We start from the raw sequence: 22,768 nt of genomic DNA on the forward strand, positions 1-22,768 counted from the left end.
TTAGCAGGCTTCAATTTTGAGCCTAATCTTTACTTTTATTATTAAAATATTAACTATTTTATTTTCTCAAATGACTATTTTATTTTCTCCAGTAAAACTTTTATGTTTATCTAGTCTAAGAATCAGTCTTAAGACCTTTCTTTTTTTTTAAGATTCTATTTATTTATTTGACAGATCACAGTAGGCAGAGAGGCAGGCAGAAAGAGAGAAGGGAGGAAGCAGGCTCCCCGCTGAGCAGAGAGCCCAATGCGGGGGCTTGATCCCAGGACCCTGAGACCATGACCCGAGCCGAAGGCAGAGGCTTTAACCCACTGAACAACCCAGGCACCCCCTTAAGACCTTTCTTAAAAGTAGGCAAGATGTTTGTATATTTTCAAGGCTAGTTGGGAGATTTATAGATAGCTCTGTTCTATGAGCTAATTCATTAAGCACTGAAATCTACTCTGCTCATGTGCAAGACACTGGTATAGGCAATGGGAAATACAAGAATAAAAGAGACTGTCTTTAATTTCAAAAAATTTACCATGTAATAAGAAAGACAAAACATGTATGCATATTACTGTAGCCTATGACAGACAGGAAGTATTAAAAATACTTGTACAGAAACACACAGAAGCAGGAATAAGGAAAAGAATCAGCTATGTAAAATGAACAATAAAGCAAAAAAATGTATACATATATAAAGCAAGTAGAATATAATTAGTTAATTGTATGACACATTTTGCTTGCTAGTGATAGAGTAATTGATTACATAGTACTGTAATAGCCAATGACAGTAAGAAGGCTGGTATGAATCAAGTAGAAGTGTAGTAAGTTTTCAAATATTTCAAAAGCTATTTAGAGAAAGTAACTTCTGTATGAGTATTAGTTATATTTCAACATTCTTTGTGTAAGTGTATCCGTAAGCTAATTGTGAAGGTGTTTTGCTTTGTTATGCTAAGCTAGAGGCTATGCCTATGAATTTGTATGGGACATTAGATAAAGCTAAGTCAGAGTTTTAAAGATCCGAAATTCTGTAATAGCTGATGGACAACTTGGTATCATCTTCAACTAGGGTCTCCAGGCTTGGCCACTGATAGAAAAGAGGACATGTTGGCATGGTCATGCAGGAGGAGGACTCCACACAGACCCAAAAGAAGGGGTAAGAGTGAATAACAAGTAAATGGAAATTCTTATACATGATTATGCTTGTATAGAACACACACACATTCAAGATTATTATGTTCTGGAATATTTTGATTGACTCATATAACTATAGGTTTTCTAATACAGAACCTTATGAATTGACCATGGTTATATGGATGACATTCTCTTGGGCTTAAAACAAACAAAAAAATTACATGATTTTCTAAAAACAAAAAAAGTTATCAACCTAAACATTTTAGTTCTTTATTTAAAATAGCATTGGTTGAGGTTATTTTTTATATAATCCAATCATATAAATAAATAGGTAAATTAGATTTAGCACTTAAAAGCAATTTGTGTGTGTGTGTGTTTTAAGGTTAACATTTCCCCTTCTCTACACTAAGTTTAGAAAGATCCTAGAATGCCCGGTGGCTTCCTGATAAATCCTCCATTTACCTCATCCATTTATTTAATTATCCATATTATTTTAAACCAGTGAGTTAACACAATGTTTCAAGTGTACAATATAGTGATTCAGTGCTTCACATATATCACCCTGTGCTCATCACAACAAGTGCATTCCTTAATCCCCATCACCTATTCAACCCATTTCCCCAACTATCTACCCTCTGGTAACCATCAGTTCTTTATAATTAAGAGTCTGTTTCTTACTTTCTCTTTCTCCCTCCTATTTTTTCCCTTTTCTTGTTTTATTTCTTAAATTTAATATGACTGGAATCATGTGGGTATTTGTCTTTCTCTGATTTATTTCACTTAGGATTATACTCTCCAGCTCTGTCCACGTCATTGCAAATGGCAAGATTTCATTTTTATGGCTTAATAATATTCCATTGTGTGTGTGTGTGTGTGTGTGTGTGTGTGTACACATATACATACATACATACCACATCTTCTTTATTTGTCACTTGATGGACACTTGGGCTACTTCTATATCTCGGCTATTCTAAGTAATACTGTTGTAAGCATGGGGTGCATATATCCTTTTGAGTTAGTGTGCTTATATTCCTTGTGCAAATAGCCAGTTGTGAGATTGCCAGATGGCAGAGTAGTTCTATTTTTAACTTTATGAGGAACCTCCATACTGTTTTCCACAGTAGGCTGCACCACTTTTGTATTCTTAACACTACTAATAAAAATTAATAATGCTGCTCAGAAGGTATTTAAATCACCTGTTTACCCAGTGTCTGTAGTGAAAGCGATTGTGAAAAAAGAGTGACAGTTTCAGTATTTGGAAGCTCTTGTTTAAAAGAGACGAATTAAGAAATTACTTGTTTTAGTGCTTGCTTTGGCAGCGCATATACTAAGAAATTATTTGTTTTATAATAGAATCTTCAGATTTTTGAAGAATTTTGGTGCTCTACTGCTGTTTAAACTTTTTTACTGTCCTGTTTTTGAAAAATCATATATTAGTAAATTTAGTTCATTCTGTGCTCATTATAAAATGAGTAATGAAGAACTTAAAATAAGGATGACTTTCCAGACTTTGCTTGACATACTTTTTTTTATTTTAGCAACAGATCCTTATTGGCTATAGTCAGAAGCTAGTAGTATTAAAAGAAAGATTAGCACTTACAAGCAGTCAGAGAGCTTTGGTACAAATCTTGATATAATCAAAAGTAGTAGAACAGCAATGTGGAATTTTTAAAAATTGGAGGTTTAGGAAGATAATGGAATAATGAATTTCCAGGCTTGTTAAGATGAGTGGACACTTAGACAAATGGACAGGAATACCTGGATGACTTGAAGAGGCTGTTTTTGTTTGTTTGTGTGTGTTTTTTTCTTTTTTTTTTTTTTCAGAGAGAGTGAGCACAGGCAGGCAGAGTGGCAGGCAGAAGCAGAGGGAGAAGTAGGCTTCCTCCTGAGCAAGGAGCCTGATGTGGGACTCCATCCCAGGACGCTGGGATCATGACCTGAGCCGAAGGCAGCTGCTTAACCAACTGAGCCACCCAGGCATCCCGAGGCTGTTTTCTAGCTCTGATTTTATTCATCATCATGCAGCCTTATGATCTTTATTTGATTTTTCCAGTTGAATTTCTCTTTGGGATAGGGGACTAACTGGCCATTGTGAATATCAGTCTGCTTGTAATATTTTTTATTATGCTATTAAATTGACTTATGGGTACCGATGCATCTCATATGTACCATAAGCTAGTTTTAGGGCCTTTTCACTGCTAGATAAACTCTTCATTTGTGGTATTAGACCAACAGAGTATAGAAAAGAAACCTTAAGGTATAGAGAAAGTAACAATAATAGTAAAGTTTTTCCTGACAATATATCTTTCATCTCCCATTCATAAATCTACTATATACTTATATCCCCAATAATATTGGAAAAATTTTCAGTTACTCTTGATTTTTCCATTAGACATCTGTTCAACTTGCTTGTCTTTTGACCTAGTTTTTATCAAACCACTGTTATTTCTAACAATATTGAAGTAGTGGTTGAATTTATTCCTTTAATTGTACTTAGCTATCTTTAGCCTGGAGTGAAACAACAATTCTCTTCTCTGGACAGTTTCCACTGTCCACTTGGGATACTTCCAAATTATCTGCTGCTAAATTGGTTCTTTTGGGAGAAAACATTCAGTCTGTAGTGCACATTTATACAAAACAAATTGAACCCAAAGTTTTTAGTATATATTTTATTTTTCCTCACCACAGATTTTGCCCCCAAAGTAGTTTTTATTAACTAGTCCCTTGATCTAAGATTAGAAAATTTCTTGCTATTAGAATTCAAGAATGTCTTTTTTTTTTTAAGTAATCTCTGCACCCACTGTGGGGCTCAAACTTGTGACCCCAAGATCAAGAGTCACATGCTCCACTGACTGAGCCAGGCAGGTGCCCCTCAATTCAGGAATATCTTTTTTAAAAGATTTTTTTAAAAATTTATTTGGCAGAGAGAGAGAACACAAGCAAGGGAGAGCGGCAGGCAGAGGAAGAAGAAGACTTGCCACTGAGCAGGGAGTCCGATGTAGGGCTTGATCCTAGAACCCTGGGATCACGACCTTGAGCCAAAGGCAGACACTTAACTGACTGAGCCACCCAGGTATCCTGCAGGAATGTCTTTTAAACTAGAATTCTTAGATATATTCCATATCAGTTAAAGAAAAAGTGATTCTGTTACCTTTATCAAATGATCATTTTCTTTTTTCATACTCTTTTATTTTCTTACCAGAACCCAGTGAGCTGTACACCCTTGGAAGCAGTGGACTCTTGGTGGAAAAAATTGTTCTTGCTTGACAACCTTTTCTGCTGAAAATTACAAAATTACTGACCTGAGAAACAAAATACACATTTAGCTTATTAATATGCAGTTTTCTTCAATATCTTAAAATTCTACCAAGTGAGCTGCTCCAGAGGTGCTTTGATTTTTTTTTTGTCCTTTTTGTGCACTATCCACATAGTTACTAGTTATAGGTATTCACTTACAGCACTTATGGCTGTGGAGACTACATCTCTCTCTCGGGTCATACTGTCGCATTCAGTACTACTGCATATAAACAGTGCAGTTTGTGGCTTTCCACTTATACCCAGTTGGGTCAGAGGCTTCCCGTTTTATTTATGCATTTGTTTTTGGCCCACCGTGCTGTGATTGTGCTGTTTCAGCTCCCTGTATATAAGTAGATATTCCTTCATTATTTCTTTTACCTGCCCTGCCTCATAAGGCTTATGAAACTACATATTATTACCAAATAAGCAAATAATTTAAAACCTGTCAGAAGTTATGATGACTTAATAAATCAAGTAATAAGTATATCTCCTGAATATAAGTAACAATTCGTCCTCCTGTGTTTAAGAATAGATAAATTAATTTATTAATTGAATAAATATTTATTGAGCACTGTTTCTGATATCAGGTTTCTTTTTGTGGCACCTGCTTTTTTTCTGTCGGCCCACCTTATTTTCACTTTCATCTCCTCTTTGACGGCTCTCTGATATTATCAAAAGATAACAATTTGTTACCATACAGAGGTATAGGGAGCCTATTTGAATTCTTTTCTGTATTACCTTTGTGTTTTCTTTCTGAATCCAATTGATTTCCTTTATTATGGCAAGCTAATTCCAGTATATATTTGAGACTTTTGTAAAAATGTTTATTCCTCATACTAACATAGTACTAGTTTTAATAGGGCTTAAAATGTCAGTTCACATTTTAAATTTGAAGTTATTTAGCTATAGCAAGAAGGTCTTATTGTATTTATTGTTAGCAAAGAGGAAAATAGATTCACTTCTACTTTTATAAGCCCTTTAATGATATTTCTGTAACATTCAAATTTTGTTATCATGATATGTCATCATAGTTCATTTTTTTAAAAGATTTTATTTATTTATTTGACAGAGAGATCACAAGTAGACAGAGAGGCAGGCAGAGAGAGACGGAGAAGCAGGCTCTTTGCAGAGCAGAGAGCCCGATGCAGGGCTCAATCCCAGGACCCTGAGATCATGCCCTGAGCCAAAGGCAGAGGCTTAAACCACTAAGCCACCCAGGCGCCCCCATAGTTCATAAGTGAAGGAATTTCATGTTTCCTTTTTACATGTAAGTGAAGCTTAAATAAAAATTAATGATATCAAAAATTATGATATGATCGCTTCAGGGATTTTGACCCCTGAGAAGGAACTTCCTTTCCTTAAATCATTGTGGTTTTTTTCCCTATAGTACTCCTTACACAGTATGTTTTCAGAAAAGCCAGTTTCTTATCATCCTCCTTAACCATTTCTTGTATTTTCCACCCTTTCTTTAAGAATGTGATCTTAAAGGGGTATCTATGCTGAAAATCTGAAATAAAAAGTCGGTTGAAATGAAGGTGATTTTGATTTTGGTCTCAAGCACATGGCTTTAGATAACCCTTTTGTCTTTCGGGATTACCATTGTCTGTCCAGTGTATGAGTTGTGGGTATCCACAGTATGATGATTCTGGTGATTTTAAAAGATGTTGTGTGTTTTCAGGATCTGTATTGAGACCTCCAGTATTATTTTACTCTTGTGCAGCAAGAATGAGTTGGTTTGAAATTCTATAAAAGTGGGCCTCAGCCTCTAATAATATGCCTTTTTGATTTGGGCTTAACTTAAAAAAAGATACTTTTCAAACTTTTTAGTGTAGCTAATGTAAAACTGAAGTCATATACTTTATAGCTGGATGGATTCATAATGCATGATTACACAACTTCAGAACCCATTTTGTTAAATGAAATGGTGACATTTTATGCAGTATTAAGCCAACTAGAATAATTTTCTTGCTCTTAGCCATAACCTCTGTATCCTTATTGAAAAAATTTGGGGTTTATTGTAGAAGGTTTTGATAGGAGAGAATGTTTAGAAAGATACGTAGAAACAGGGCCTTTTTGTCATTATTCCATCAAGAAAAACAAGACAGATAAAACTTGTGAAATGGGAAAATGGTTGAAATGCTTCAAATTGTGTTGTAATGCATTAAGTTATATTTATTTAGTAATAGTTTGATTGGAAAAAGTGAATTTTAAAATTATAGCCTTATTCCCATTTTTAGAAATACCTTACTGGTTATGAGAGCATGTATGAGTATTTGTGTGTATGAAATAAAGCATTAACAACTGTACTTTTGGCATTTCATGTTTTTGCCACCTTATATCTTTAAAGCAGCCAGAATGTAGTCCTGTATTTAGTACAGTATGAACAGTTTTATTTATTTTATTGCTCTTTACTCAGTAAACTGAGACTTAAGCTAGAAAAATAGTTTGGTCAGCTTTGGGGGCAACAACCATAATATAAATCTACCCTGTGTAACATAATGTGTTGTCCTGGATTTCTTATATCTTGACAATTTCCTCCATTCCTTGCTGTATAAATCTGCTTGAAATTGTGTAACTTTCCTCTCTCAAGGTAAACTAGATTTTTTCTTATATATGAACTACAGAAAATACAAGCAAGCAAAAAGAATGTAAAAAATTGTCAATGATTCCATCTATTCACAGCTACTTATTTTAACACTTTTGGGGGTATTGCTTTCAGACCCCTTTGTTTGCATGTGTAAACTCATACACACATCACTTTTTTTAACATGAAAAATAAGTTTTGTACTCTGCTTTTTTCACTTTAGATGTTTCTGTGTCACTACATATATTTCAGAATGGCTATACTTTGTTGTATACATTCACTGTAAGTTGTTTTTACATTTCTCCATTATTGATCATTTAGGCTGTTTCCAAATTTTTCCTGTTGAAACAGCATGTGAATAAACATCCTATAACTAAATTTTTCATTCCTTTATTCAGTGGATACTTGTTGAGAGTACCTACTGTGTGTTAGCCAATGTATTGATATTGGGTTGAATGGTACAACAAAGTTACCACTCACGGAATTCTAACAGGAGAGCAGATATTAATCAAATAATCACATTTCTGCATATGTAGTTTATAATCGAATTGGATGCTTTGAAAGGAGGAATACGCTCCTGTGAAAGAGTACAGCCAAGGATCCTGACTGGGGTTAGGGAAGACCTCATTGAAGAAATGCTGCCTGAGCTGACAGTTAACTAATTGGAAGAGGTTGGAGAGTGAGTTGGTGTTGTACAGAAAGAGATTATTCTAGACAGAATGAATGGTATAATGCAAATGGTATAATGCAGGAGGGTTTATAGCATATTTGAGGCACTAAAAGAAAAGAAAGCTAGTATGGCATGGACACTGAAAAGTGGTATAAAACATCGCTAGAGATGTAGTCAGGGATCAAGCCAAGCAGAGCCACACAAGTAATGTTACGGATGTTGATCTTCATTTTAAGAGTGGTAGGGTGCAATGGAAGGTTTTAAACTATGAGTAATATCTGATTGCAGGGTTTACTAATTGAACAGGGAACAGAGTGGATACGGAGAAATCATTTAGGAGGGTGTTGCAAGTATTTTATGTGAGAGGTGACGATAGCTTTGATTAGGTTGATAGTGAAAATAGATTCAAGAAATTTTTATGAGGTAAAATTGATTCAGTTTGGCTCATATTCTTAAGTATTTTTTAAAGTATAAGTTTCCAGAAATGGAATTCTTGAAACAAAGAGCAAATTATTTTAAAAGTTGATGGTAGATACCAAAATGCTTTCTGGATAGATTGTTTCAGTTTACTTTCCCATTAACTGTGTTAGAATGCCCATTTCAGTGCAACTTCCCCATCAATGAGCATTAACTTTTTGGTTTTTTTTAAAATACCTATTCCAGAAAGTATGTAGATAATTCAGTTTTTTGAATGGAGATTATTAGTAGTTTTGGAATGTGTATGTACTAATTTTATTTTGACTTTACCAAGTGTGGTTTTGATTCTTAATATTTTGCCTCTAAAAGCTGAAACTAAAACAAAAAGATTTCATGGGCATGTTGCCTTCAAAACTTGAGAGAATGAAAAATGTAAGATGATTTAGGTCAGATTAAACGTGACTGGCAAATTGTGTGTTTCTTGAAATTTTTAATAATCCAACCTCTGTGCTTTATAATTAATACCAAGACTCCTACTTTCCTAAACATTGCATTAGAACTCTACTTTATCATGAGTTTTGATTGAGGGCTCCAAAATATTTTATATAAACACATTGATAAAGAGACCAAAAGTATATAAAGATTTTGACCACAAAGATGGAAATATTGAAATGTTGATTACATTTTGTGTAATGTACTGATATCTTAATAGATGGAAAATAAATGTATAGTACATGTCCTCTTGCTCCTACTGAATAATTCTTTGACAATATGAGAATGGCTGTAGCTGGAAGTAAAAAATTAAGGGATATAAGTCACTTTTAAAAATCATTTTATATACTTTCTTTTTCTCCAGGATAGTTTGAGCTTGAAAGATACTGACCTTAGATTCAGAATAAAAATGATGTTTGGAAATATCTTTTCCCATATCATTTTGGTTTTTTTTGTTTTGTTTTTTTAATTTAATTTAATTTAAAAAATAACGATGGTTTTGTTTATCCCTCAGTAGTTCTTACAGTTTTCACTTTTTCTCACCATAATGTTCTTTTTTTTTTTTTGTCAAAAAAAGTTTTTTATTTTTATTTATTTATTTATTTTTATTGTTTGGATCTTCTTTTTTTTTTTAATTTTTATACACATCTATTTTAATCCCCAGGGGTACAGCTCTGTGAATCGCCAGGTTTACACACTTCACAGCACTCATCAAAGCACATACCTGCCCCAATGTCCATAACCCCACCCCCCTTCTCCAAGCCCCCCTCCCCCCATCAACCCTCAGTTTGTTTTGTGAGATTAAGAGTCACTTATGGTTTGTCTCCCTCCCAATCCCATCTTGTTTCATTTATTCTTCTCCTACCCACTTAAGCCCCCGTGTTGCATCACCACTTCCTCGTATCAGGGAGATCATATGATAGTTGTCTTTCTCCGCTTGACTTATTTCACTGAGCATGATACGCTCTAGTTCCATCCATGTTGTCGCAAATGGCAAGATTTCATTTCTTTTGATGGCTGCATAGTATTCCATTGTGTATATATACCACATCTTCTTTATCCATTCATCTGTTGATGGACATCTAGGTTCTTTCCATAGTTTGGCTATTGTGGACATTGCTGCTATAAACATTCGGGTTCACGTGCCCCTTTGGATCACTACGTTTGTATCTTTAGGGTAAATACCCAGTAGTGCAATTGCTGGGTCATAGGGCAGTTCTATTTTCAACATTTTGAGGAACCTCCATGCTGTTTTCCAGAGTGGTTACCCCAGCTTGCATTCCCACTAACAGTGTAGGAGGGTTCCCCTTTCTCCGCATCCTCACCAGCATCTGTCATTTCCTGACTTGTTGATTTTAGCCATTCTGACTGGTGTGAGGTGATACCTCATTGTGGTTTTGATTTGTATTTCCCTGATGCCGAGTGATATGGAGTACTTTTTCATGTGTCTGTTGGCCATCTGGATGTCTTCATTGCAGAAATGTCTGTTCATGTCCTCTGCCCATTTCTTGATTGGATTATTTGTTCTTTGGGTGTTGAGTTTGCTAAGTTCTTTATAGATTTTGGACACTAGTCCTTTATCTGATATGTCCTTTGGAAATATCTTCTCCCATTCTGTCAGTTGTCTTTTGATTTTGTTAACTGTTTCCTTTGCTGTGCAAAAGCTTTTGATCTTGATGAAATCCCAATAGTTCATTTTTGCCCTTGCTTCCCTTGCCTTTGGCGATGTTCCTAGGAAGAAGTTGCTGTGGCTGAGGTCGAAGAGGTTGCTGCCTGTGTTCTCCTCAAGGATTTTGATGGATTCCTTTCTCACATTGAGGTCCTTCATCCATTTTGAGTCTATTTTCGTGTGTGGTGTAAGGAAATGGTCCAATTTCATTTTTCTGCATGTGGCTGTCCAATTTTCCCAACACCATTTATTGAAGAGGCTGTGTTTTTTCCATTGGACATTCTTTCCTGCTTTGTCGAAGATTAGTTGACCATAGAGTTGAGGGTCTATTTCTGGGCTCTCTATTCTGTTCCATTGATCTGTGTGTCTGTTTTTGTGCCAGTACCATGCTGTCTTGATGATGACAGCTTTGTAATAGAGCTTGAAGTCCGGAATTGTGATGCCACCAACTTTGGCTTTCTTTTTCAATATCCCTTTGGCTATTCGAGGTCTTTTCTGGTTGCATATAAATTTTAAAATTATTTGTTCCATTTCTTTGAAAAAGACGGATGGTACTTTGATAGGAATTGCATTAAATGTGTAGATTGCTTTAGGTAGCATAGACATTTTCACAATATTTATTCTTCCAATCCAGGAGCATGGAACATTTTTCCATTTCTTTGTGTCTTCCTCAATTTCTTTCATGAGTACTTTATAGTTTTCTGAGTATAGATTCTTAGCCTCTTTGGTTAGGTTTATTCCTAGGTATCTTATGGTTTGGGGTGCAATTGTAAATGGGATTGACTCCTTAATTTCTCTTTCTTCTGTCTTGTTGTTGGTGTAGAGAAATGCAACTGATTTCTGTGCATTGATTTTATATCCTGACACTTTACTGAATTCCTGTACAAGTTCTAGCAGTTTTGGAGTGGAGTCTTTTGGGTTTTCCACATAGAGTATCATATCATCTGCAAAGAGTGATAGTTTGACTTCTTCTTTGCCGATTTGGATGCCTTTAATTTCCTTTTGTTGTCTGATTGCTGAGGCTAGGACTTCTAGTACTATGTTGAATAGCAGTGGTGATAATGGACATCCCTGCCATGTTCCTGACCTTAGTGGGAAAGCTTTCAGTTTTTCTCCATTGAGAATGATATTTGCGGTGGGTTTTTCGTAGATGGCTTTGATGATATTGAGGTATGTGCCCTCTGTCCCTATACTTTGAAGAGTTTTGATCAGGAAGGGATGCTGTACTTTGTCAAATGCTTTTTCAGCATCTATTGAGCGTGGACCTGAGGCCACGCTGACCCGGCATGGGCTTCACTTCTGTTTAGCCTCTGGAGCGATGTCCCTCAGCCGAACAGACTTTTAAAAGTCCTGACTTTATGCTCCGTTTCTCCGCCGCTTGCCGGGAGCCGGCCCCTCTCCCCGGGGTCTATCTTCCCGTCGCTTTGGATTCACTTCTCTGCCAGTCCTACCTTTCAGAAAGTGGTTGTTTTTCTGTTTCCAGAATTGCTGTTCTTCTTCTCTTTGATCTGCTGATGGATTTTCAGGTGTTTGCAATCTTTAGGTAAGGTATCTAGCTGATCTCCTGCTAGCTGAAGTAGTCTCAGCCTGCTACTACTCCACCATCTTGACTCCTCCCCCCTCATTTTGGTTTTTTGATGGTTTCCTTCACTGTGCAAAAGCTTTTTATTTTTGTGTAGTAATTTTTCTTTTGTTACCTTGCCAGAAGAGACATCTAGGAAAACGTTTTTGTGGCTAATGTCAAAGAAATTACTGCTGATGTTTTCTTCTAGGAACTTTATTGTTTCCTGTCTCACATTTAGGTCTTTTATCCATTTTGAATTTATTTTTGTGTGTGGTATAAGCAATTCAGTTTCATTCTTTTGTATAACTGTCCCAATTTTCCCAGCACCATGTGTTGAAGAGACTATCTTTTCCCCCCATTGTATATTCTTGCCTTCTTTGTCTTAGATTATTCCATAGAAGTATGGGTTTATTTCTGGACCTCTGTTTTCTTCCATTGATTTATGTGTCTGTTTTTGTGCCAGTACCATACTATTTTAATTACTACAGCTTTGTAGTGTATCTTGAAATCTGGGATTATGATAACCTCCAGTTTTGGTCTTTTTTTTTTAGTGTTTATTTTAATTCCAGTTAATTATCATGTAGTGTAATATTAGTTCCAAGTGCATAATATTGCATGTATCACGCAGTGCTCATCATGACGGGTACTGTCCCCGATACCCATCACATCTTTCATCCATCTCCCTACTCCCTTCTCCACTGGTAACCATTAGTTTGTTTTTTTTCTAATTAAAAGAGTCTGTTTCTCTCTCTCTCTCTTTTTTTACTATTCTCACATTTGTTTTGTTTCTTAAATTCCACATGAGTAAAATCATGTGGTATTAGTCTCTCTCTGACTGACTTACTTCACTTTCATTACACCCTCTAGCTCCATCAGTGTTATTTCAGATGGCAAGATTTCATTCTCTTTATGGCTGAGTAATATTCCATTGTGTGTGTGTGTGTGTGTACATATATATGTTACTACTTCTTTATCCATTTATTAATCAGTGGACAGTTGGGCAGTTTCCATAATTTGGCTATTATAAAGACTGCTTCTATAAACATAGGGGTGCATATATCCCTTTGAATTAGTGTTTTTGTATTCTTTGGGTAAATACGCAGTAGTGTGATTACTGGATCATAGGGTTCTTCTTCCTTTTCATGATTGCTTTGGCTATTCAGGGTCTTTTGTGATTCTATACATATTTTAGGATTATTTGTTCTAGTTCTGTGAAAAACATTATTGGTATTTTCATAGGGATTGCATTAACTGTATATTAATTATACTTAAATAAAAAAAGTTTATAATGTTTGCAAATTTTTCTCAAATATGTACATAATTCTACATTATTAAAGTACAGTTATATTTGAAATGACATGTTACTTACTGCTTTGTTTTCTCTCTTTCAACAGTTAAAAGATGTTGATACTCGGAAAATCATGAAAGCAATGGTTTCTTATGTGTGGCCCAAAGACAGGCCAGATCTACGAGCTAGAGTTGGCATTTCCTTGGGATTTTTGGGTGCTGCAAAGGTAAGAATAGGAGAAATTATGCATTGTTTGTTGCGTAACTAAGAAATTGTATGGCATTTTCTAATAATGAAACTTGAGCTGATAAAAGCTACTTTGGGGGGAGCATTATTAACTTTAAGGACCCTTATTTACATGACTCTTTTATGCAGTCAGAAATTATATGGTACTGCCCAGTTTATCTGTGGATCAAATTTAAGAGCCTCAACTTAATGTATTTCACTCCTGAAACCAGTGTAAGATACAGGATTATTAGTTGTAACAAAGCATTAAGAACTTTATAAAACAATCTCCTTAGAACCCTGTTGGCTCTTTCTTAATGCATATTTCTCATAAGCTTGGTTTTCAGCTTCCAGTAAATTGAGAAGAGAATGAAGACACATTTAGACACACTGATAGCATAAGTGGTAAGCAACAATGTGAAGAGAAAAAAAAAAAAAAAAAAAACAAAAAACAGGAAGACTTTAAAAAAAAAATGCCCACCAAAGCTGGCCGTATTTATTTATTTATTTATTTAATAGACATATAATGTATTTTTAGCCCCGGGGGTACAGGTCTGTGAATCACCAGGTTTACACACTTCACAGCACTCACCCTAGCACATACTCTCCCCAGTGTCCATAACCCCACCACCCTCTTCCGACCCCCCCCTCCCCCCAGCAACCCTCAGTTTGTTTTGTGAGATTGAGAGTTTCTTATGGTTTGTCTCCCTCCTGATCCCATCTTTGTTTTCATTTTCCTACCCCCCAAACCCCCCATGTTGCATCTCCACTTCCTCATATCAGGGAGATCATATGATAGTTGTCTTTCTCCGACTGACTCACTTCGCTAAGCATAATACCCTCTAGTTCCATCAACGTTGTTGCAAATGGCAAGATTTCGTTTCTTTTGATGGCTGCATAGTATTCCATTGTATATGTATATGTATATGTGTATATATACACACACACACACACGCACGCACGCACGCACACACACACACACACACCACCTCTTCTTTATCCATTCATCCGTTGATGGACATCTAGGTTCTTTCCATAGTTTGGCTATTGTGGACATTGCTGCTGTAAACATTCGGGTGCACGTGCCCCTTCGGATCACTACGTTTGTATCTTTAGGGTAAATACCCAGTAGTGCAATTGCTGGGTCATAGGGTAGCTCTATTTTCAAGTTTTTGAGGAACCTCCATGCTGTTTTCCAGAGTGGTTGCACGAGCTTCTAGCACCACTTTTTGAAAAGACTATTTTCCCCCTACTTGGTTGCCTCTACTTCTTTGTTAAATATCAGTTGAATATATTCGTGTATATTTTTCTATTTCTGGACTCTGTTCTGTTCTCTTGGTCTATTTATTCTTTTGCCAGCACCACACTGTCTAGACTATTGCAGCTTTATGGTAAGTCTTGCAGTCAAGTAGTGTCAGCCCTCTGACAGTGGTTTTCCAATACTGTGTTTGATATTCTGGGTCTTTTGTTTTTCTCTGTAATGCTTAGAATTGGTTTGTCCATATCTACCAAATAGCTGGGATTTTGATTGGGACTACATTGAATATTTAGAGCAAGTTTATGAACAACTGGCATCTTGACAATATTGAGTCATTCCATCCATGAACATGGAATCTCTTCATTAAGTTCCTTCTTGATTTCTTTCATCAGAGTATTATAGTTTTTCTCATATAGATCCTGAACATGCTTTGTTAGATTTATACCTAATTAATATCATTTTGGGTACAAATTTAGGTGGTCTTAATTTTTTATTTCAAATCATGTATTGTTCACTGGAGATAAATAGGAAAGCAGTTGACTTTTGTATATTAACCTCATATCCTGGCAAGCTTGCTAGAGTTGCTTATTAGTTTCAGGAGGGGTTTCTTTTGTTGGTGGTTGTTGTCAGTTCTTCAGGATTTTCTTCATAGCTAATCATATCATCTGCAAAAATAGTTTTATTTCTTCTTTCCTAACATGTGTGTCTTCTCTTTCCTTTTCTTATTGTATTACCTAGGACTTCCAGTACCATGTTGAACAAGAGCGATAAGAGAGGGCATTTTGCTTTGTTCCCAGATTTAGGGGTAAAGCATCTAGTTTCTCATCATTTAGTATGTTGTTAGCTACAGGGTTTTGTTGTAGGTATCTTTAATCTCGTTGAAGAACTTTCTTTCTTGTTTTATTTTTTTATTGTTATGTTAGTCATTAGTTTTTGATGTAGTGTTCCAAGATTCATTGTTTGCATATAACACCCACTGCTCCATGCAATATATGCCCTCCTTAATAGCCATCACTAGGCTAACCCATCCCCCTTTCCCCTCTAAAAACCCTGTTTGTTCCATCCATGTTGATGCAAAGCTGATGCATCCTTTCTGATGGCTGAGTGATACTCCATTGTATATATGGACCACATCTTTATCCATTCATCTGTTGAAGGGCATCTCAGCTCTTTCCACAGTTTGGCTATTGTGGATGTTGCTGCTATGAACATTGGGGTGCTTAGGGCCCTTCTTTTCACTACATCTTTTCATTTTGGGGGTAAACACCCAGTAGTATAATTGCTAGGTCATAGAGTAGCTCTATTTTTAATTTTTTGAGGAATTTCCACACTGTTTTCCTAAGTGGCTGTACCACCTTGCATTCCCACCAGTAGTGTAAGAGGGTTCCTCTTTCTCCACATCCTCTCCAACATTTGTTTCTTGCCTTTTCAATTTTTGCCATTCTGACTGGTATAAGATGGTATCTCAATGTGGTTTTGACTTGAATTTCCCTGATGGCTAGTGGTGGTGAACATTTTTTCATGTGTCTGACACTACAGACAAAGAGCTGATATCCAAGATCTATAAAGAAGTTTCTTTCTATTTTGTTCCCAGTTTGCTGAGAGTTTTTTTTTATCATGAATAGGTGTTGGATTTTGTCTAGTGGTTTTTTTCCCTCTATTGATATCATGGGATATTTTTTCTTTAGTCTGTTGATGGGATGGATTACATTAATTGATTTTCTAATATTGAACTAGCTATGCATACCTGGAGTGAATTCCACTTGGTCATGTTATATATTTATTTTTATATAATATTGGATTTGACTTGGTAATATTTTGGTGAGAATTTTTTATCTGTAATCATGAGAGATAGTGGTCTAGAGTTTTCCTTTCTTATAATGTCTGCCTGGTTTTGGTATTAGTGTAGTGTTGGCCTCCTACAATGAGTTCAAAAATTTTCCTTCTGTCTCTCTTTTCTGGAAGGAATAGTATTTACAGATTGAATATATTGTCTACTTTTCTTTTCTCCTTGTTTTGCCTTGCTAATAATATCTCCCTTTAGTGCTCTTGTCCATTATGTTCTTTCTCTTCTTCTGATCTTTTTGAGACTTGAGAAATGAACAAACAAAATTTCTCTTTTACCTCTTCATGTATAATGGGCCCTTCTTGGCAGCACTAGTTATAGAGTCCTTAATTATCAGAGACTGCTGTGAAAGGGATTAATTTTTGAGAAATTTAGGTATTAAAAGGGTCTGGAAGAATTGCGTTCTTCAGATGACTTAGACAATACTTTCATGACCAAGAAGGGAAAAGTCACTTTAAAATCTAGCATTTGAGATCCTCAGCAAACTGATCATATGGACCAGTAAATTTGGCATCATATAGATACAGCATACTTTTGGTTGTCCTTGATGGTGATTGTACTTTTTCCTTAATTCCATTATTTAATTAATGTCCCAAGCTGTGCATTTCCAAGTTAAAGTTAAACAGATTCAATTCCTTAATTATATACCAGTCCTAAAAATTCAAGAATTTAGATTATTTATATATGTGATTTAAACTTTTGATCTAGGAAAGAAAAAAAATTGTGTAATAAGTCCTTTTATTTCTCTTGTACTTAAATTAATGGGCACATTGCAGTTATAGATGAAACATAACTTCTGTCCCATGATTATAACCCAGTAAAAACAGTTTCTTAATTTTTAGAAAACAACAGTGGGATTAAATTCCATACTGAGTCATTTTTGATTGAAATACATCAACATCTAGCCTTAATTTTAGACCTCTCCAGCCTCTAGGGAGCCATGTCTGGTGTGGCTTGAGACACTGGCTTTATTTTTTAAATTTTGCTTTTAATATACATGCAGTAAAGTGTACTCTTATGATTTTTAATACATGAATATATTCATGTAATTACTGCCATAGTCAGGATACAAAAATGTGCTACTATTGTGTAACCCCTTTGTGGATATATCCTCTTCAGACCCCTAACTGCTGGATACTACTGATTTGCCTTCTATCATTATGATTTTGTCATTTTGAGAATACTATATAAATAGAAACATACAGTATATAACTGTTTGAGCTGGCTCCTCTCGCACAACATAATGTTTTTGTCATTCATCCAATTCATTAAGTCTATCAATAGTTCATTTTTCTTTTTATTGCTGAGGTGCTGTAGTATGGATGTACTCTGTTTACCTACTGGTAGACATTTGGTTTCTTTCCACCTTTTGGCAGTTATAACTAGAGTGACTGTAAACACTTACATATGGGTGTTTGTATGAACCTGAGTTTTCATTTCTCTAGGATAAATATCTAAGAGTGGAATTTCTAGGTTATGGTTGGTGTATTTTTAACTCTATAAGAAACCACTGGACTGTTTTACAGAATGGTTATTTTTGTCTTCCTAACAGCAGTGATGAGAGTTCCAGTTGCTTTACTTCTTTGCCAACACATGATATTGTCAAGCATTTAGTGATGTCTCGTGGTTTCAATATACGTTTTCCTAATGGCTAATTATATTGAATATCCTTGCATGTGCTTAGTTGTCAGCCACCTATGCACTTTGGTGAAGTGTCTGTTCAAGTTTTGTCCATTTTTAGTTAGGCTTCTGTTTTTACTATTCAGTGAGTTATTTATACATTCTGGATATGAGACCTTTCTCAGATATGTAACTTGTAAAAATTTTCTCCCATCTGTAGCTTTTTAAAATTCCCTTAATAATGTTTTATATAGAACAAGAGTTTTTAATTTTGATGGGTTCCAGTTTATTATTTTTTCCTTTATGGATTATGTTTTAGTTATTACATCTAAGAACTTTTTTACTAACTCAAGGTCATTATGATTTTCTCCTGAGTTTTCTTCTAAAAACATTTATATTTATGCTCCATTTTGAGTTAATTACTGTATCCAGTGTAGTTGGAGGTTCATTGTTTTGTCCATTTGTTCCTAACATGAACACTATACTCTCCTAGTTGAATTTCCTTTGTATCCTATTGCTGTTGTAAAAACTTTTCACACTTGATAGCTTAAAACCACACATATATATTATTTTGTAAAGTTCAGAAGTCCAAAATTAGGTCTCCTGGGTCAGAATAAAAGCATTTGTCAAGGCTGTGTTCCCTCTAGAGGCTCTTGGGGGAAAAACCCATTTCCTTGCCTTTTCTATTGGCATGCCTTGACTTGTGGCTGCCCCCCCACCTCCATCTTAAAGCCTGCAGCATCTTCAGTCTCTCTGACTCTAACTTATGGCCTCTATAGTCATATCTTTTGTCTTGACTTTGGATCCCCTCCCACCTCCCTCTTATTATAAGATTTATAAGAACCCTTTTGATTACACTTGGCCCACCCAGGTAATTCACAATACTCTTCCCAGCTCATATTCTTTAGTTTAATCATATGCAAAGTTTGTTTTGCTATATAAGGTATCATCTTCACAGGTTCTGGAGATTAGTACCTTAGTACACGGAGATTTTAGGGAGCCATTATTTCTACGTGTGTGTGTGTGTGTATCTTTTTCTGGACTTTGTTCTTGTCTCTTGATCTATATGTATCTGTCTCTCCATTCATCCACACCACCTTGACTTTATTGAGATAGACAGTTTGATTCTTTCAGAGTTTTCCTTTTTAAAATTTTTTTGACTATTCTAGTTTCTTTGTCCATATAATTTTAGAATGATCTTGTCTATAGCTACAAAAAAGCCATATAGGATTTTTTTTTCAATTTATTTATTTTCAGAAAAACATTATTCATTATTTTTTCACCACACCCAGTGCTCCATGCAAGCCGTGCCCTCCACAATACCCACCACCTGGTACCCCAACCTCCCACTCCCCCGCCACTTCAAACCCCTCAGATTGTTTTTCATATAGAATTTTTAAATGGATTTTTATTAAATCTCTAGAGCAACTGGGAGAATTGACATCCCTGCTACATTGAGTGTTCCAGTCAGTGAACATAGAATATCTCTCCACTTACTTAGTGCCTTGTTTATTTCATCTGCACTTGTAGCTTTATCATATAGACACTGAACATGTTTGATTAGACCATTGGTTTCCAACCAGGGGTGACTTTGCCTTTCAGGGGACATTTGGCACTATCTGGAGACATTTTTGATGGTGACAGTTGGGGATGAGGGTGCCACTAGCGTATAGTAGGTAGACATTAAGGACACTGCTAAACATCCTAAAATGTACAGAATGTCTCTTCTCATAAGAAAGAATTATCTAAGACAGAATGTAGTGCTGAAGGTTGAGAAATCGTGGGTTAGGTTTGTACTTCAGGATTTCTTTGGTGGAGGGTTATTTTAATTTTTTTAAAGATTTTATTTATTTATTTGAAAGTGAGAGAGTACGAACAGGGGGAGGGGCAGGGGGAGAGGAAGCTGCAGACTCCCCGCTGAGCAGGGAGCCTAATGTGGAGCTCAGTCTCAGGATCCTAGGATCATGACCTGAACTGAGGGTAGATGCTTAACTGACTGAGCCACCCAGGCACTGGGGTATTGTAATTTTTTAAAATGTTGGTTCATTACTATATTGATATATTAATAATTATTTGCTTATATTGGTTATAATTTGTTGATAATTATATTTATAATTATTGAGAAATTTGGAGTTTGGCCTACCATTTTATTACTTGTTTTGTGCCAGTTTCCTCTTTTATTACTCCATTTCATCTTTCCTTTCATCTTTTGTGTTATTTAAGCATGTTTTACTATCCCATTTTACTTTATCTATTGTGCCTTTTAATCTATGTACTCCTATAATTTTTTTGTAGTTGCTCTAGGAATTACAATATTGATACTGAACTTCTCATAGTTTCCTTAGAATCAGTATTTTACCATGTCAAGTGAAATGTAAAAGCATTACTACTCTTTAAGTCCCTTTACCTTCCCATTTATATTTATAGGTTATCTTGTGTATTACATCTGTATACAGTGAAAACTCCATTAGTCAATGATTTAACTTTTGCTTTTGTCCATCGAGCATATTTTAAAGAACTTAAGAGAATAGGCTACTATATTTGCACAGATATTTACTATTTCTGTTACTTTTCCTTCATTTCTGACGTTCCAGGTTTCCATCTGCTACCATTTCCCATGTGTATGAAGAGTTTGCTTTAGAAGTTCTTTTAGAGGAGGTCTGCTAGTGACTAGTTTTTAGTTTTCCTTAACCTGAAAGGGTCTTGATATTCCTTTCATTTCTGAAGGCTAATTTTGCTGATTACAGGATTCTAAATTGACAGTTCTTTACTTTTACCACTTGAAAACTGTGCCACTTCCTGCTGGCCTCCCTGGAAATCTGGTTTCTTCAAATTGTTTTCCCCTTATACATAATGTATTGTTTCTATCTGGCTGCTTTTAAGATTTTTAAATTTGTCTTTAGCTTTTGGAATGTTAATTATAATGTGTCTTTATGTGAATTTTTTTGGGTTTTCCCTAACCGGGGGTTACTTATCTTCTTGAATCTGTAAGTTTACGTCTTTTGCCAGATTTGGGGAATTTTTAGTCATTATTTATTGGAATACTCTTTCCAGCCTCAGATTTTCTCTTCTTATCTTCTGAGACTCTAAAGAGGAGTGATAGATCTTTATTTTATAGTCCCATAGATCCCAGAGTCTTGTGCCCTCCCCCCCCTTTTTAGTGTTTTCTCTCTGTTGTTCATATTCAATAAATTTTATTGTTCTGTTTTCAAGTTGACTGATTCTTTCCTTTGTCCTCTCCATTCTTCTTAGAACCCATACATTCATATTTTTTTAAAATCAGTCATTATATTTTTTTGGTTCTGGATTTTTCGTTTGGTTCTTCTTTATGTTCTCTTAATCTGATGAGACATTCTACTTTTTGTTGTTTGAAACATGTTCATAAATGCTCCTTGAAGCACGGCTTGCATGGAGCACTGGGTGTGGTGAAAAAATAATGAATACTGTTTTTCTGAAAATAAATAAATTGGAAAAAAAAATTTAAATTAAAAAAAATGAGCTATTGAGGGGCACCTGCGTGATGCAGCTGGTTAAACATCAGACTCCGTTTCAGCTTAGGTCATGATATGAGGATCATGAGATTGAGCCCCATGTTGGGCTCCATGCTTGGCACAGAGTCTGCTAAAGACTCTCTCTCTCCCTCTCTCCCTCCCCTCCATACATGTGCATACTTTTTCCCTCTCTCAAATAAATAAATCTTTAAAAATAAGCTGTTGATACGTGCATCATCCTTGATGAACCCTGAGTGAAGAAAAAGGTCAGTCTCAAAAGATTATGAACTATATGATTCCATATATTTTATATATATATAAAATTCTCAAAATGACTAAACTATAGAGTTAAAGCACAGATTAGTGGTTGCCAGAGGACAGGGGTTTAGGTGTGGGGCAATGTGGGATTGGAGTGATTATAAAGAGGTAGCATAAGAGATTTCTTTGTTGTGATGGAGTAGTTCTGTATCTTTTTTTTTTTTTTTTAATTTTTTTAAAGATTTTATTTATTTATTTGACAGACAGAGATCACAAGTAGGCAGAGAGACAGGCAGAGAGAGAGGAGGAAGCAGGCTCCCTGCTGAGCAGAGAGCCCGATGCGGGACTCGATCCCAGGACCCTGAGATCATGACCTGAGCCGGAGGCAGCGGCTTAACCCACTGAGCCACCCAGGCACCCCAGTAGTTCTGTATCTTGACTGTGGTGATGGTTACATGGATCTGAAGATGGGATAAAATGGCATAGGACCATATAGGCAACACATAGAAACCACACACATACATGAATACATATTTAAGTATGATAAAAATTAAATTAGTTCTGTAATCTGGTTAATAGTAATGTGCCAGTGTACATTTTTGGTCTTGATATTCAACTACAGCTATATAAGATGTCATCATTAGGAGACACTGAGTGAAGGGTTATGAGTCTCTTTGTACCACTTTTGCAACTTCCTGTGAGTCTGTAATTATTTCAGAAGAAAAGGTTTTTTTTAAATTTACATTTCTCTGAGGTGGTTTAAGTGTAGTTCTTGTGAAGACAGAGTATGAGGGAAAACCAATATTTGCCACCCCCTATGCTCAAAGTACCACAAGGCCACTGCAGCCAACATACATATACTAATAAAAACATCTACACATAAATATACTCCTTTCTGTTTCTTTGGTATTTTAAAATTTCTTTCCTTTCTAAAATTACTTTTTTGGGGGAAAACTGGAAGTAATCAGTA

General features: G+C 35.6%; 1 protein-coding gene across 2 annotated transcripts in view; it reads left to right on the plus strand.

Annotated features, from left to right (window-relative positions):
- Positions 1 to 22,768, plus strand: part of ABCB7 (ATP binding cassette subfamily B member 7) — a 165,464-nt gene that overhangs the window by 93,929 nt on the left and 48,767 nt on the right. For both annotated transcript variants that reach the window (XM_044235921.1, XM_044235922.1), the window contains exons 3-4: positions 1,055 to 1,141; positions 13,207 to 13,326. In XM_044235921.1, the coding sequence (XP_044091856.1) occupies positions 1,055 to 1,141; positions 13,207 to 13,326 (207 nt within the window). The remainder of the gene's footprint in view (positions 1 to 1,054; positions 1,142 to 13,206; positions 13,327 to 22,768) is intronic.

Source organism: Neovison vison, chromosome X, assembly GCF_020171115.1.
Source record: "Neovison vison isolate M4711 chromosome X, ASM_NN_V1, whole genome shotgun sequence".
Taxonomy (NCBI): Eukaryota; Metazoa; Chordata; class Mammalia; order Carnivora; family Mustelidae; genus Neogale; species Neogale vison.